General features: G+C 42.7%; 6 protein-coding genes across 6 annotated transcripts; 3 read left to right on the forward strand and 3 right to left on the reverse strand.

Annotated features, from left to right (window-relative positions):
* Window positions 1–1,264: 1,264 nt before the first annotated feature.
* EAE98_011900 (uncharacterized protein) lies at window positions 1,265–1,753 on the forward strand (the record flags this gene model as incomplete). Its single annotated transcript, XM_038959523.1, has 1 exon — window positions 1,265–1,753. The coding sequence occupies one exon, from the start codon at window positions 1,265–1,267 to the stop codon at window positions 1,751–1,753; it is 489 nt and encodes a 162-aa protein (XP_038804062.1).
* A 610-nt stretch (window positions 1,754–2,363) lies between these two features.
* Window positions 2,364–3,281, forward strand: EAE98_011901 (uncharacterized protein; the record flags this gene model as incomplete). Its single annotated transcript, XM_038959524.1, has 1 exon — window positions 2,364–3,281. The coding sequence occupies one exon, from the start codon at window positions 2,364–2,366 to the stop codon at window positions 3,279–3,281; it is 918 nt and encodes a 305-aa protein (XP_038804063.1).
* A 243-nt stretch (window positions 3,282–3,524) lies between these two features.
* Window positions 3,525–4,161, reverse strand: EAE98_011902 (uncharacterized protein; the record flags this gene model as incomplete). Its single annotated transcript, XM_038959525.1, has 2 exons — window positions 3,525–3,778; window positions 3,840–4,161. 2 exons carry the CDS (start codon window positions 4,159–4,161, stop codon window positions 3,525–3,527), a joined length of 576 nt encoding a protein of 191 aa, XP_038804064.1.
* Window positions 4,162–4,597: 436 nt separating this feature from the next.
* EAE98_011903 (uncharacterized protein) lies at window positions 4,598–11,362 on the forward strand (the record flags this gene model as incomplete). Its single annotated transcript, XM_038959526.1, has 3 exons — window positions 4,598–5,202; window positions 5,253–5,395; window positions 5,448–11,362. The coding sequence occupies 3 exons, from the start codon at window positions 4,598–4,600 to the stop codon at window positions 11,360–11,362; spliced, it is 6,663 nt and encodes a 2,220-aa protein (XP_038804065.1).
* Window positions 11,363–12,283: 921 nt separating this feature from the next.
* EAE98_011904 (uncharacterized protein) lies at window positions 12,284–12,923 on the reverse strand (the record flags this gene model as incomplete). The annotated part of the gene is made up of 2 exons (XM_038959527.1): window positions 12,284–12,505; window positions 12,564–12,923. The coding sequence occupies 2 exons, from the start codon at window positions 12,921–12,923 to the stop codon at window positions 12,284–12,286; spliced, it is 582 nt and encodes a 193-aa protein (XP_038804066.1).
* A 1,441-nt stretch (window positions 12,924–14,364) lies between these two features.
* Window positions 14,365–16,490, reverse strand: EAE98_011905 (uncharacterized protein; the record flags this gene model as incomplete). Its single annotated transcript, XM_038959528.1, has 3 exons — window positions 14,365–14,526; window positions 14,586–15,881; window positions 15,936–16,490. The coding sequence occupies 3 exons, from the start codon at window positions 16,488–16,490 to the stop codon at window positions 14,365–14,367; spliced, it is 2,013 nt and encodes a 670-aa protein (XP_038804067.1).
* Window positions 16,491–17,039: the final 549 nt, after the last annotated feature.

Raw genomic sequence — 17,039 nt, forward strand, 5'->3', positions numbered from 1 at the left:
GCTTTTCGTTTCATATGCAGGTTGTCTCAAATTACACTACTTCCCTTTCACACGAGAAAGGTGTGCTAAGAGGCGTGAGAAGCAGGGTGTCAGGAATAGAAGATCTCTTTATACTTTAACGACCAGTATTGACTGATGCTCCAAAGAATTGAATAAATGGACAGAAATATCCCAACTATCAAGGTACCCAGATGGACACACCAAAAGCTCGACAAAAGTGGTGAATACCCAAGACACTCCCTCGGCCAAGCAAAGATAGATTGGCGACCGACAAAAATTGCGGACCTCTATGTCATAAGTGTCGTTTGGAGCCTGAAAGAAACGGTATAGCCAAAGCGACATCAGCGAGATGTCTTACAGGAGCTGTGCGATTCCCACCAGACTATATTGCTCATAGGTACTCAGAATTGACCAATTTTGAATGATAATTGTCACTGTTAAGTCAAGTGCGCGAGGCAAAATTTCGTCGATAGCATTGTCCCGGATGGCGATATAAGACTTAAGCGACAACAACGAAGTACTCTTGAATTGAACGCTAGCATTTTAGATGCAAGCGACTAAAAACATTGGCGATTCATATGCGCAAAAGAAGATTGAATGCGATTAGACTTCAAATAATATGAGAATTGGCACAATGCTCCGGCGCCTGCAGCATGGTTATCTAGTCGAAGCGTAGCGTATCATTGCAAATGGGATATGTGCTCTATTGCAACATTTGGTCAATCTGTCATACTACATTATCACACTAGATTCTTCTATATGTATATTTCTGAGATCAGAGCACATGTGGCTTATAAGCAAGGTGAATGAAGGAATAAAAGTGCGAAATCGGCAGGGTATAGATAAATTTATTAACACATCCTCAAAAAGGATTTTTAAATCATATCGTGGATTGTGATCGAAAGTATAATCCATGAGTGTCAGACGTGTCTATTCCTCTTGTGACGGCGACCGGTCTTGCCTCTCGTGATAAGATAGCAAGTTGTTCTTTAAACACTATATTAGAGATCAATATGGTAGGTGCGACTATAGGTTCTGTAAAGTCCACGCCGCACGATCGTACGTACTTGGAGAAATCAATGTCCTTCCAAGCTAGAATAAGAATACACTACCAATGAAGCATTTTCTTCACTTAGGAATGCGGAGAAAAATCACTGTTTTAATCATCCTATCAAGAACAAAAATTTAAATCATTTGCAACTGAATTCACGTTGCAAGACAAAAACACAACGAGAAATCAACGCACACGATACACACTACCACGATGCGGTTTAAGAACAAGAATCTCAAAAGAAGATTCAAGCTTCCCAGATCAAGCCCAACACAGACGCAATCTCAGAGACCACCAAGTCAAGCCACCAAAGTACAGTTTTACCAGAATTGCTTCATCGTCGCATTCTCTTCTCTCATGGGAACGATCTGGTTTACCGGCAAAATCTTCTTCGAGGATCGCAATAAGATCGCACGCCTAAAGAATGAGAACGACAATTGGAGGACTTGGTGGAATGAGGAAGGAAGATATATCGCGAGCACAGGCAACGAAATGCGTCAAGGAGCAGGAGCTGGGAACATTGAGAATGAAGGCAATATAACTTCCGGATTTGACAGAAGAAACGAGCAGGCCAAGGCTACAGAAGAACTAATTACTTTTAACGAGAGGCTATATAGAGAGAATGAGGAAGTAAAAAAAGATTTGAGGGAACTTTTGGTCTGGGTCGAGAAAAGGGGACAGGAAGGAGTTTGGAAGAATTAGAGAAAAGCGATAGCAACGTGTTAGAACCATAGTGAATCATAGTATTCACTTAATCCTTGTTTATCTTGTACGACTGGAGGATCAAACAGCATCCATCAAGGCCTGATGATGACTGGAAAATGTAGCTCTTGAGTTCTGTCTGTCCTACAAACCTCGACAATTCAATATAACATTTTGTTGATAGTTTCTTGGAAACGGACCTTTGAGCTTTCAAAGAACCCCCGAACATTCAAGCTCAGTATATCAAACTATTATAGATTCGCTGCAAACGAAATGCGAGCGGATAATATATCATGAATCCGATGTGTATATCAATTCCTTTATAGTACCAGACCGAGGTCTCGAGTGAACAAAAAAGGTGTAAAAGGATTCGAGGATAATATTAGCGCCGTCTCACTGTGGCTGAACCCCGCACCAATAGTGACATCCATTGCTTTGATTCACACCCGTGGACTCCACCTCCACTGATATCCGATACACCTGGGCCTTCAACCACTTTCAATTCCATTCCCCTTCTTTATAACCAACATCAACTGCTTTAAATAACAACCACGGCCCATTGCTTCGAGCTCCAGGAGATTAACATACAATCATCTCAAATAATGCAATCATGATATCTTCTTTCATGGATTCTCCAAAACGAAAACGAAATGATCCCCAGGCACCAACTCCGCCGGATTCCTCACCTATGTGTCTCCAAACTTCGATTACTTTACCTACATTATCTCCAGAAGAAGATGGCCAAGGTAGTCCACGTACAAAAGTCGCATACCACTTTCAGGGTCTTGCCCTTGATGGACCCACCGATATAAAGAAACTGAATCTCAAGAAGAAGGGACAAGAAGCAACAAATGCTGAATCTGATATGCGCAAAAGGATTAAAATGTTTGCTTCCAGAGATGTGGATATGACTGGGAGTACAGTAACTGAAATTCCCGAGACACCACAACCAAAAGCCTTCAGGGCTGTCATTGGGGAAGAAAGGAAAGTCGATCCAATAATTCGGGAGATGGGAAACAATATTCGGCTTCATAACGAGGTCGATCCCATGATATTTCGAGCCGGATTGAGTGACGCAAAAGAAAAGGATGGTTTGGCAAGGGCATATCCATCTATCAATCGATTGGCTGATTCTACGTCTCGGGGAAAGAAGAGGATGGGTACACCGCCATTGTCTAAATCTGAAGATGCCATGGAAGAAGAAAGAGAGGTTGTGGATCCGGACCGAGCTGCTTTGACATGGCATAATAATGAAATCACTGGACACAAACCAGACGATCCAGATGATGACGGAGAGGGAATCAATGGAATTGGATTCCGGCCAACGCCTGCTCTTGCTTATGCTAGAACGGAAAGAAGGAAGCAACAGATGGCAGATTACAGGAGCCGGGAAGCAAGGGAAGCTCGAGCTCGAAGGAGTGAAAGAAGACGAGGAACAGACGAATCCGCCAGAAAGGAAGCTGAGAAGGTAGCAAGGAGAGTAAGGTTTATTGATTCTGAGAACCCGGGAATCATTTCAACGTCTTGAGCTTTTCGTATTGGATTATTCTAGGAGTTTGATGGAAATTATGGTTACAGCGTTTGGTTATGAGCGTGGTCTCGAGACATGGCTTAGGAATTATAATCGGTATAGGTACTGACAGGCGTTCGGGGATATTCATGAAAAGGAGAGGATCTCAAGTTTTAAGTATACGAAATTATGCAAGCGGGATGGATGGTCATTATAGCGCAGTATGGGGCTGCTAATACATTGTTTTCGGGATTTTACTCATTACCAAAACTTCCAATTTGGTTTCTTAGCTGCTTCTTCAGCCTTTTTGTCCGCTTCTTCCTTCAGCCTCCTCCTTTCTTTCCTCCTTTCTTCTGCCTGTGCCTCCTTTTCTGCTTTCTTCCTATCAATAATTTCTACAGCACGCTTCATATGTGCTCGTTCTAATCGCCGTCTGTACAAACAAAATTCATAGGCTCCAAAAGCAGAGAACACAAATGTCCCAACTGCCCAGTTCGCGGCTTTAGGAATCGGCGCTTGGGTAAGGCGTCAGCATTTGGCCGTTCAAGCCCAAGACACACAATTGCAATAACATACCTCCAAATATAGCCCTGATTCCACCCATTGCGAACCCCCCACCAATTCCAGTAAGAAAACTTTCCCTAGCACATGGATACATATGAACCTGTGAGAAATCTTGCCATCGTACAGTCTTGACTGCTGCTCCTAGAGTAGGTGTCTCCTTGTGTGCACCTGCAGTATTCTGCCCTGAGCCGTCTGGTAAGGCATTTGCATTTTCAGGTGGCGTGTGGAATACTTCATATACTTTATTGGGAGTTTTGACGTGATCGGGCGGTGAGGTTGCTCCTGGAGGTGGACCCCGTAGAGTAGAATTGGAATTTCTAGTATCGTCTGCCATTGCTGTACAAAGTTGTCTTTGAATTACTTTTTTGTCGTACAATTGAGGGGAGCTTTGTGAATTGATACCGACGGGACGTAAATATGTGGGCCACCGTAGAAGGCTGCAGTGCTCCTCACTTAGCCCTGCTGATAAGGCTGAATTATACTTTACACGATTCCCACGCGCTATGGATATTTTTCGCGACTCGACGCGTTCCCCAATTTGTGTTCCGCAGCCAAAAGTTACTATCTTCAATCATAATCTCACGATTTGTAAACACTCCAATTCCATATCGCATATACCAATTTACGTTTAATATTCATGATAGTTTGATTCATCAGAACAGTCTTTCTTGAACGCCATAATTCTTTCAATAGAATTGTTCAATTCCTTCCAGGAGTAAACAACTTCACCCCTTTCGCCCCGCCATTTTGGCACCACACATTCGCTCACAATGCCACCACGAAAACCACAACATGGATTCCGTCGTGGAGGGAAGCAAGCATATCATGGACCCCGAAAAGCCAAAACTTTTGAAAAATCGTCTGGGAGAAATGAAGGTACATCATTGGAGGAAAAGGTGGAAGCTGTCAAACTAGGCCATTCGATAGATGAAGCCATGGGATTTCCGCGGCATGAGTCTGGCAAGAAGAAGATTGGATGGTTGGTCAATATAAAGGCTACGACTATCGAGGATGAAAAACATTTAGAAGGTCGAGCCGGTGTAGACTGTTACTTTATCGAGGACGATGGAGGAACTTTCAAAGCGACAGTAGAATATGAACCCTATTTCCTGGTCGCGGTCAAAAGAGGATACGAACCAGAAGCTGAGGAATGGCTTAAGAGAGCGCCTGGAGGAGGTGTCTTGAAGAGTATAAAACGAGTGGAAAAAGAGGATTTGTCAATGCCGAATCATCTACTGGGTTACAGGAGGAGTTTCTTTGAGTGTAGGTTTAGGAATGTGTCGGATCTGCTGGCGGCTAGGAAAGACATTATGCCGGTGGCAGAGAAGAACAAAAAGAATATGAATGCAATGGATACGTATGCGGAGGTTGCTAGGTGAGTTTTTTGGTCATTGAAGACTTTTTGGCAGAAGACTAATTAATTAGTGCAAATGCTGGATTCGATCTGTTTGACGACTCACGAGATGATGATAAACGACTTAATGTTTCTATTGCGGAGGGTAGCGATTTTATTGTAGATATAAGGGAATGGGATGTACCATACCATGTACGAGTAATGATAGATCAAGGTAATGGGGGGAATGCAATCAAAGTGCGGACAAATAAACTGACAAATTGTAGATATACGAACGGGAAAATGGTACTCGGTAGAGGCAAAACACGGTACAACGACGTTAAAATGCCTGGAAGATCGTTTGGCCAGAGCCGATCCAGTAGTTATGGCATACGATATCGAAACGACCAAACTACCCTTGAAATTCCCAGATGCTACAATCGATCAAATCATGATGATATCGTACATGATAGATGGGCAAGGATTTTTGATCACTAATCGGGAGATTGTTTCCGAGGATATTGAGGACTTCGAATATACGCCGAAACCTGAATACGATGGACCATTTATGATTTTTAATGAACCGGACGAGAAGGCTGTTATCGAGCGTTTTTTCCTACACATCAAAGAAGCACGACCTACAGTTATAGCGACATATAACGGAGACTTTTTCGATTGGCCGTTTGTTGATGCACGAGCTAGTGTTAATGGTATTGATATGTACCGAGAGATTGGATGGCGCAGGAGTCAAAGCGAGGATCAGTACATTTGCGATTACAGTGCTCACATGGACTGTTTCCACTGGGTTAATCGTGATAGTTACCTGCCTCAAGGAAGTAGAGGTTTAAAAGCTGTGACAACAGCAAAGCTAGGTTATGATCCAGACGAGATCGATCCAGAATTGATGTTGAGATATGCCAGCGAGAAACCTCAAACTCTTGCAGAGTATTCCGTCTCTGATGCTGTAGCAACATACTATTTATACATGAAATACGTACATCCTTTCATTTTCTCTCTATGTACTATTATTCCTCTAGGGCCAGATGCGGTCTTACGAAAAGGGACAGGAACCCTTTGCGAGATGTTACTCATGGTACAGGCTTACCAAAAAGAGATCGTACTTCCAAATAAACATGTAACGCCAAAAGAGTCGTTTTGGGAAGGCCATTTATTGGAGTCGGAAACCTACGTTGGTGGACATGTGGAGAGTATTGAGGCAGGAGTTTTTCGAGCCGATATACCTGTTAATTTTGCTGTCGACACAACTGCTATCGATGAACTTCTCGAGGACTTGGATTCTGCGTTGAAATTCAGTATCACGGTTGAAGAAAAGAAATCACTGGATGATATCGAAAATTACGAGGAAGTCAAACAACAAATTGCAGATCGCCTGAATAGTCTCAAGAAAACCGCGAATCGAAGCGAAAACCCCCTGATTTACCATTTGGATGTCGCTTCTATGTACCCAAATATTATGACGACAAATCGTCTTCAACCCGACTCTATGATTCAAGAATCAGATTGTGCGGCGTGCGATTTTAATCGACCTGGTAAAACTTGCGATAGGAGAATGCCCTGGGCATGGAGAGGCGAGTACCTTCCAGCGAAGAGGGACGAATATAATATGATCAGGCATTCGCTTGAAAATGAACGATTTCCAGGAAAATATCCGAAGCAACCAATGAGATCGTTTCAGGACCTTTCTTACGAAGAGCAGGCTGCGCTGATTCGGAAGCGCTTGCAAACATACAGTCAGAAAATTTACCACAAAATCCACGACCAGACCACTATCGAGCGAGAAGCAATCATTTGTCAGCGAGAAAACCCATTTTATATTGATACTGTAAAGGACTTCAGAGATCGTCGATATGATTACAAGGGCAAGCAGAAAGTCTGGAAAGGCAAAACTGATGCTCTTAAATCAGCAGGTGCTCCAGCTGCTGAAGTCGAAGATGCGAAGAAGATGATTGTGTTGTTCGACTCCTTACAATTGGCTCACAAGGTTATTTTAAACTCCTTTTATGGTTATGTCATGAGAAAAGGCTCGCGGTGGTATTCCATGGAGATGGCTGGTGTCACTTGTTTGACTGGAGCTCACATCATTCAAATGGCTCGACAACTAGTCGAACGAATTGGACGGCCTCTAGAACTGGATACTGATGGTATTTGGTGTATGCTTCCGGCGACATTTCCGGAGAACTATGCTTTCAAGATGAAGAACGGAAAGAAGCTGGCTATCTCGTACCCTTGTGTGATGTTGAATCATCTTGTCCATGACAAATTCACAAACCACCAATACCAAACTCTTACTGATCCGAAAACCTTCAAGTACGAGACGCATAGCGATAATTCTATCTTCTTCGAAGTCGATGGTCCTTATCGTGCTATGATTCTGCCTACTTCCAAGGAAGAGGACAAAAATTTAAAGAAACGTTACGCTGTGTTTAACGATGACGGGAGTTTAGCGGAACTCAAGGGATTCGAGGTGAAGCGAAGAGGAGAACTGAAGCTCATTAAGATTTTCCAACAACAAATCTTTAAATTCTTTCTGGAAGGTACAACTCTCGAGGAGACTTATCAAGCAGTGGCAAAAGTCGCGAATCAATGGCTTGATGTTTTAGATTCGAAAGGAAGAACTCTTGCCGACGCAGAACTTATCGACCTCATTTGCGAGAACAGAAGTATGTCAAAGAGTTTGGAGGAATATGGCACGCAAAAATCAACTTCGATCACTACTGCAAAGCGCTTAGCGGAGTTCCTGGGTGAACAAATGGTGAAAGATAAAGGTTTGAATTGCAAGTATATTATTTGCGCCAAACCAAAGCATGCACCGGTGACTGAACGAGCCGTTCCGGTTGCTATCTTCTCATCGGATATCTCAGTGAAGCGACACTTTCTGCGGAAATGGTTGAAAGAGGATCCCACAGACATGGATCCAAGAGCACTCTTAGATTGGGATTATTACTCTGAACGTCTTGGGTCTGTCATTCAGAAACTCATTACCATTCCTGCAGCTCTTCAAAAATGTTCAAATCCAGTGCCCAGAGTAGCACATCCAGATTGGCTACAGAGAAGAATTCGAATCAAAGACGACAAAATGAAGCAAAAGAAGATGACCGATATGTTTACCAAAACTCCCCTTGAAGACATATCAAATCTGCAGGATCCAAGAATGGCCGATATGGAAGACTTCGGAACGCAGCTTCTGAAACCTAAGACTCTGGGCTCTCAGCTAAATGCAGCGTCGCAGAAGCCTATGAAACGGAAGTCTCCGGAACCTGCGGTAGCAGTCTCCATAAACCCATTTGCAGCACTTCCTGATAAGATGCCATCACCAAGCGAAGACTACGAAGGATTCTTGGAGTATCAAAAACAAAAATGGAAGATTCAGAAACAGGCAAGAATACGACGTCGACATCTTTTCGGTGAGAATCGTGGCGCCCAAAGCAATATTGCGACTACTTTCCAAAATCAAGCCGAACAGCTATTCAAGAGTACGTGGCAGGTGTTACAATTGAGAGGTACTGAAAGTCCAGGTATTGTTCTTGCGTTCGTTCTTATCGACTCGAAGGTACATACATTGAGAGTCAAGGTTCCGAGAACAGTGTTTCTTAATTTGAAAGGCAAGGAACTACCAGATATTGAAATTGACGGCTGCGAAGCTGAGAAGGTCACTCATACACTACCGAACGGACATCCATCAGTACATTTGTTCAAACTCACAATGTCCGAAGATGTCTATGTAAACGAAGCGCAAAAGATATCTTTACTTTTCAATCATCCGAGTGTGGAAGGTGTTTATGAGAAGCAAGTTCCACTAAACGTTCGTGCTGTTCTTCAATTGGGAAGTTTGTGTACATTTGATGAGACGCAGCCTGGTGTCTTAGGAAGAGGTCTTGAGCAAGGATTCGATTTATCTGGACTCCGTCGCGCGTCGCCGAAAAATCCATATCTTTCAAATTCGTCGATGGAATACCTCTTCCTTTACCATGTTATTGCTGGTGATAGACAAGTCTTTGCACTCTTCTCGACTTCAAAAGAGCAGGCACATGTTGTCATTCTCCAGAAGACCAAGGTTGCCGAACAAGATCTTCCTAACATCGCGAAAACTTACGCGGATGCTATTGCCAAACGTCATCAAGATGCAAAGGGAGACGTTTGGCAAAATTGCTTCGAATATCAAGAAAAGATTCAGTTCAAGATTAGCCAAGTCACAACAAGAAGAAAAGCATTGCTTGAAGTTGGTGACCTTGTCAAGAAAATGAAGAATGATGAGTCCAAGCCACTCATGCTCGTTGTCCAATCTCCACAGAGGAGATTACTGGTACATGATGTGCCTATCTTAGGAGACTTGCCAATACTTCCCCTGAAATCCGATGTTCAGGATAGTAAACTCCCTCCACTAAACTGGCAATCTGTCATAGCAAAGCGCTTGGTCAGTCATTACTTAAATCTCGGGGAGTGGGTCATTCATCTGACTGAGCTCGCGAGATATGGAGATGTTCCACTCTGCAACCTGGAAAGAGACGATCCTCGTTTCTTGATTGACGTGGCTTATGCGAGAAGACTACAAAGGAGTAATGTTGTTCTTTGGTGGTCTGGTGGCCCAAAGCCGGACCATGCCGGATACGAACTCGATGATGTTCTTGGTGGTCTTGATACTGTGCAAATGCCGTCAGTCAATAACCCTGGTACTTATCCATCAGTTTGCATTGAGCTTGATGTCAGAAATTTGGCCATCAATACCATCTTGACATCATCTCTGATCAATGAGCTTGAAGGAAGCGACTCGATATCTTTCAACCCTGCCGCGCCATCAGACGATGCTCCTAGCGATGGCACTAATGTTCTCTATGCCGAGAATGCTTTTGCTACAGCCGGTGTTACGGTTCTTAGAGAAATGGTTAAAGCTTGGTGGACTGAAGCTTGTAGAGGTAGTAGCATGGCTGATATCATGGTGCAGCATCTTGTTCGCTGGGTTGAGAATCCGGACTCGTTTCTCTACGATCGTTCACTGCATTACTACGTACAAATGATGTCTCGAAAGGCTTTCCAACAACTGATGACCGATTTCAGGCGTGTCGGATCTCATGTCGTATTCGCGAATTCAAATCGACTTCTACTACAGACCACCAAAGCCGAAGTCGGAAATGCATATGCATACAGTCAATATATCCTCAAATCGATCAAGGCAAAGCCACTTTTCCATTTCTTAGACCTTGAAATCAAAGAGTATTGGGATTATCTAGTTTGGTACGATGAATTCAACTACGGCGGTAAAGGCTGCTCGGAAGTCGTCGAAGCCGAAAACCAATCCCTGGATAACATCATGCATTGGCAACTGAGCAATTTCCTCCCCGACAAGCTCCAACAGATCTTCAATGACTGGGTTTTAGAGTTCATTGATATAATGCATAGTCTCAAGAAACCACGTCTCGGTATTGATTCTACCCCTCGCGCCACTCAAATTCCAGTCCGAAACCTAGGAGATGACAAGGAAGATAAAATCATTCTTGGAAAAAGTTTCGAGAAACCACTCAAGAAACAAATAGCAGGTATCATTCGCAGACAAAAAGACGAAATGCTCCATCCCGAACTCGCTGAAGATTACAAATTTCCCGTTCTGCCTGGTTCACATCTCAAACCCACAAACCCAGCACTAGAGCTCGTAAAGAGTCTTATGCAAGTTCTTTCTCTCGACAAAAACATCACACTCGAAGCTCGTCTCCTACGAAAAGAACTCTTGGAAATGTTTGAAATCCGCGAATTTTCTAACGCGGCCAAATTTCAGAATCCTTCCACTTCTGCTAAACTCTTCAATGTGGTCTGCGATTCTTGTACCACGTCAAGAGATATGGATTTTTGTCGTGATGAAGATTTACTTCCTAATAGTGAAGGAAGTTGGAGCTGGAAATGTCTATTCTGTAATGGAGAGTTTGAACATCTAGGCATTGAAGAGAGGATTATTGGGGAGGTGATGGCATGTGTGGGAGAATGGGTGGGCCAAGATTTGAAATGTGTTAGGTGTAAGGGATTGAAGGTTAATGATTTGAGACAGGGTTGTGGATGTGGAGGAGAGTGGGGGGAAAGTGTAGATAGAGGGGAGGTGAAAATGAAAATTGAAGGGTGGGGGAGGGTGGCAAGGTCTTATGGGTTGAGAATGCTGGGGGCGGTTGTTGAGGAGGTTTTGGGGGGTCTGTAGGCTGGGTGCTTGGCCGTGGATTGGAGTTACCTCTGGAAATATTTGGCGTGTTTGTGGGGGCTTTGCTTTTGTTGGAAACGGAATGGGACTGGTAATGTAGAAATATTGACTGCATGGAGTTTTGTATTCATAGTACTTAATCAAAGAATTTTATTCTTTCTTCTAGCTCCCGTAATTATCGATAGGCATCATATATTTCATCGTTATACACTCTTCTTGAGGATACTAGAGCTTGAGATTGACCGTCAATTCGAGTTCTAATACTTACTTTTTAAAAATTCTTAGTAGAAAAGACTTCTCTTGATTTTTGCAATTTGCTTTGATGTGTTCTCAAAAATACTTTCTTGTACATCATTTTCTATGTTATTTGAAACAGAAATCAGTTAATATTACTATTTAATTAATTCAATCTAATCGCTGGGTTATGTGCAGACAGTCAACTCAAAATCTTTTGTCTTAGAAGGTATTTACATACTCATATCATAAGATCGAATATCAAAATTCCTTTGATGAATAAACAGCTCTTGAGGATTGAAGAAAAAATGCTTGATTGCTTTCGGATATCTCTCTCTGATCCTATCTTCCCGATATCCCCTAATGAGTCTTTGCTTTTTATCAAAATAACCTTTAGTATAAACGCCAAAGAGAGCATTCCAAAATACATGACTTCGGATCTCAATATAATTAAATCTTTCAAACGCCACTTATCTTAAATAGTCAATCTCCAAAGCAAGAGGGTTCCAAATGGGTCGGAAGGACACCATTTTTTTCTCCTTCGCTCCTGTATTTCATAAGGGACTAATTGGACGGTCTGCAATAGAAACCTCGTGTTTCAGCACTTAGTTTCCTACCCAGCTCATCTTATCAAACGATGTCCTCCAAAAAGAGATGTTAGTTTCCTCACTCGCGATCACATCTCTGCTAAAGTTTACCATGAGGTACAGGGTTTGGTTTCTTCGCTTCTTTTTGATTCGGACTGAGATCTTTTGGCTGTGCAGTCTTATTCTTGATCATTTTCTCGCGCATCGTTTCACATTCCTTCTCAAAATCTTTCTGAAAGTATGCTTTTGAGGTTTCATAACTATCCTCAATGACTTTGTCTTTCTTCAAAAGGTCAAGAAAGGCCAAATGATTTTTCCTGACCTAAACCATATTAGTTACGTCACTCTCTCATCGTCTCACCAAAACGCAAAGTACCTACCTGATGGCTTCCGCTCATTTTGTTCCAGATAGATCTGCCCTTATACAACATATCTATTAATTCGAAAAGCCTATCTCGGTTTCTTGGTTTGATATGAAACATTGACCTTAACCCTTCCTTTGGTTTGGGAAACGTCTTTCCATCCGCCAATATTTTGTACGTTTCGCTTAGAAAAACTACTCCATTGCCTTGCAATTCATCATGACCGGTTGGGATCCAATAAATCTGTCTCATGCGAAGTCGCTTCCGATGATCTTCGTATTCTGCAAAATAAGTGTAAATTGGAAGTAGAATTGAATCATAGTCTTCTATAGAAAATTTTTCCGCAAGAGCGGTACTAGACTTGTGTGTTCGTGACATTTTCGTTGAATCTATAGCTGCGTAGAAGAAGAAAAGAAATTATGTACAGGATTAGAACGCGATGTAATGACCAGAGAAAATTGAATTATTATTTGCTGTTCGTCATTGCATTCCTCAGGTAGTATTGCAAACATTTATAAGTTTCGACTGGACGTTTGTAGTTGGGTTCACACTGGCCAGTACATTCCAAGATGCCGTGACGGATTCGCCGAGCATTGTTTGGCCCGATGTATACACACACGTTGCACTGGTTCTGGACCCAATCCTTTCCCTGCTTTCACAGTGCTGCCAGTCTATTCTCTTACTATTTTGTATATAAGTGTGTAACTTTTGATGGATGCATATTAACATTAAGGTGTCTGCGCTTTTGTGAACGAAATGCCCAAAAAAACTTCGAGATTTGTATAATATAGCAATCGACGATAACATCAGATGCGATCTATCAATCGCTCATATCCTTTGCAAAAGTAACTCTCAATATCTCATCGGCGCAGCGAGTGCAGAGCCTCGGCGCTAAAAATCCCTCCAGCTTGCTTCTCGACCGCGTAACAGTGTACTTTAGTCTTTAGCCCCAACACAGCATTGACCATGCACATGAAGCGCTGCGATAAGCGCTTTAGTGGTCTCCTGATATGTGGCATTGTTGCATAAGTATTGTGTTGCTTTATGTTCTTGAAAATAGCTCTAGACTTTAGAGAGTTCTATTTGGGCTTTTCTATACCCGGGGATTTTGAGTCTCGGCGCTTATTGGGTTGGAAATGGGGAGACGTCATGGTGAGTTTTGTTTCAAGTCTGTGCAGATGAACTTAGTTAGTTTCAGATGATAAGCTTTATTGGTTTTATTTATATTTCATCTACTGGTAAATAGTTCAATGGCCCTTCATTGCTCGCGTATTGTTCTTCGGAGGGTTTGTAGCATACCCAGGTATCTCTTGTTGGCTCTAGCATGGTTCGGCGCAATGATGTAAGTTGCCGCTGGATGTATACTTTATCACCTTCAAGAATCTTTCTTGGGATGTAATTGATGACACATGGGCTTGCTGAATACATGATCGGACAAATACTTCTGTGCTATCAGTGAAATTTTGTAAGGTGCAATATTCGATGATGTTGCATCATTTATTACTCAAATCAAATTAGTCACAGAAATGATCTATCGATGATAAATAAATCATATCCAAATCACAAAAAAGGATGCGGAGAAATTTCAATTCGGAATTGCAAACCTACCATAAAAAATACAAAACACCTGCCCAAAACAAGGTTTGTTGCCTTTCTGAAGAAATGAAATACAACACCCTTTCTCTAAATTGTTACTTATATACTACTACAAGCAAACACAAGAAGACCGAGCCCCGGTAAGGGTCCAGCCATCCTCAAAGAATCAAACATGAATCAAAAATAACGAAATCGCGCCCAAAACCCCCGCATCAACCCAGTTTTAAAGACCAGAGTCGGTCTTGATATAAGGAGCTTGGGATGGATACCATGCATTCCACTTATTGCAGGTATTTGTCAATGCTGGCGAGATCGGATTTACAGCGTTGATCTGGTTTTTGGTTTCCAGGAACTGTACCGCGAGACCTTCGCTTACGTGCCATGCCTGATTTGTGCGTTAGTATGAGGATTTTGAGAAGTAGTCTATGGAAAGGAGGTACTTACAATATGGCAATGCATCAACCAAGCACCAGGGTTATCAGTTTGGAATGCTAGAACCATCCATCCTCCAGCAGGCAACATGGCAACATCTCTTCTAGTTGGATTGTCATAATCAAGATTTGGGCTATCGAGAGTGTTGTTGTAAGTTCCAATTCCCGTACCCAAAAGGAAGAAATCATGACCGTGTAAATGCATTGGATGTGGGACGTTAATAGAAACTGGGTTTCCGTTGACGTTTCCAGGTACTTCTTGAATGATCCAATAATACCATTGAGCGGCATTGGGCAATTCAATTAGATTCTCTGAAGCAGGCCAGGAATTGTTGCCATCGAGGACGTATTGCAGGATGGGTTTCTTCCAGTCGACATCAATGGCACTGAGGTTGATTCCCCATGTTACGATTGGCCCGCTGGCATCAACACCAATATTGACGGCGACGTCGAGTTGATCAACATTTCCACTAAGCGGACCACTGGGCACAAAGCTATCCCAGAAAGGAATGATTCCAGTTTCATCAGTACATCTACCAGTATATGGAGTAGCTGAAGATGATGGAGTGGTACTTGCTGCTCCTGAATAGGTGAAGATACTCTTGATATTTCCATTATTGTTGTTGGTGCCGCATCCATTCTGAACTTCAGCTCGGAACCAATAGCTTCCAACAGTTTGATTGGCAGTGATGATAACATCATATCTTTGGCCAATACCGATGAAAATCCAGTTTGTGGTGTATGGGACAATGGGTACAAAATCACTTGTGATCACGGTAAAAGCATGGTTATCTAATGAAACCATGAAATGATTGTCGACTGAAGTGTTGATGAGACGGAGACGGTACTTTTTGCCTGCGGTTATGGTGTTCGTGGTATATTTTCCACCACTTTGGCCAGCAGGAGCTACCATACTACCGTTAATAAGTCCATTATCACCCGGTGGCGGTCCGGCTTGAGAATGAGCTATTCTTTCACCGAGTGCAAACACTGGGGTATAATACCAATCTGTGATGGTGTATACTCCAAGATCAACATCGTAGTTAGAAGTTGCGGGTCCATTGATTACGATTCCACCGAGCATTCCTTCGCCATATTGAGAGGAGTAGTGACTGTGATACCAGCTCGTGCCGAACTGGGTCGCCTGGAAAGTGTATGTCTTGGTATCACCAGGAGCAAGGGGACATTCTGTGATTCCTGGTACACCATCCTCAGTACAGGTGTGGTATTGTCGAAGCCCGTGCCAATGAATACCAGTCCCGTTATCTGGCATGGAATTCTTCAAGGTAACTTGAATCATATCACCCCACTAAAATATGTTAGCAATTTGCACATATCATGAGAGCAATAATAAAAGTCTTACGTCAGCATATAGGGTTGGTCCAGGATATTGGCCATTGATCAACATGCAATTTTGGCGGGTAACTCCATCAGGAGCACAAGTCGTGTTGGTCACTTCCCAGTTATATTTTCTGGTGACACCAGTGTTGGGATTCTTGGTATCAAAATCAGTTGCAATACTGAAGCCATTGCCCCAACAGGCTCTGGTGAATGGCGAGTTTGTACAAGCAGGATCAGCGACCAAACTAGAGAGAGCAGAGGTGGAACTTGAGCTTAAAGTTGTCGTGGTACCGACAGAAGTTGACGTGCCTGAAGTAGTTGTTGAAGCCTTTGAAGACGATGAGCCAACTGATGACGACTTCAAGGTTGACGAACTTGAGGACTTGGAGGTACCAGATGATGTTTTTGATGAAGTGCTAGAAGCTTTCGATGAAGTGCCAGAGGCTTTTGATGAAGTGCTTGTCTTGCTGCTGGAGACAGTTTGTCGTTTCACCAGACCATCACGTTCATTGATTTGAGCTGGGAGTATTGCTCCAATGGCAGCGGAAGACAAAAGTAGAATATTCAACAACTTCATTTTGAGCAAGTTAGAGAAAGAAACTTGAGTGAATTGATCTGAAGAGAGTAACATCTTCGCATTCAAGTGAGACTTTATGTATTTATCTTGTCAGATCAACACTTAGACAGTTTTGACTGGCATTGAGACGCTTTTTCTGGATTCCCATGTCGATGCACACGAGGTGAGGCTCGACTGACAAGCAGGAGAAGCAGCCATTACAGTGTTACCACACGCGCTATCAGATGGCACTGCAACTCAAAAAAGTCGTGGCTTACATGCATCTCGAGATGGAACATCCAATGACCAAAAATCACTGTGACTTCAGCTGAAAACATTTCATGTCCAATCATCTGATTTGTTGATTGAAATCAAAATTCCGGATCAGGATCACTTCAAAAGTGTACACCACTTTACATGATGCCAATCCTCAAGAACTAGAATGATAAGACTTAGTGCATGGCTCGTGATATTGGTAGAAAAATCCAGGCACGGCAGCATGGTACATAAGCTGTCAGCCCTCGGACAATACTGTAGTTGCTTTGGTGGCACGCCAAGATCTTCCACATC

Source organism: Botrytis deweyae (assembly GCF_014898535.1).
Source record: "Botrytis deweyae strain B1 chromosome Unknown BDEW_055, whole genome shotgun sequence".
In the NCBI taxonomy this organism is placed as follows: Eukaryota; Fungi; Ascomycota; class Leotiomycetes; order Helotiales; family Sclerotiniaceae; genus Botrytis; species Botrytis deweyae.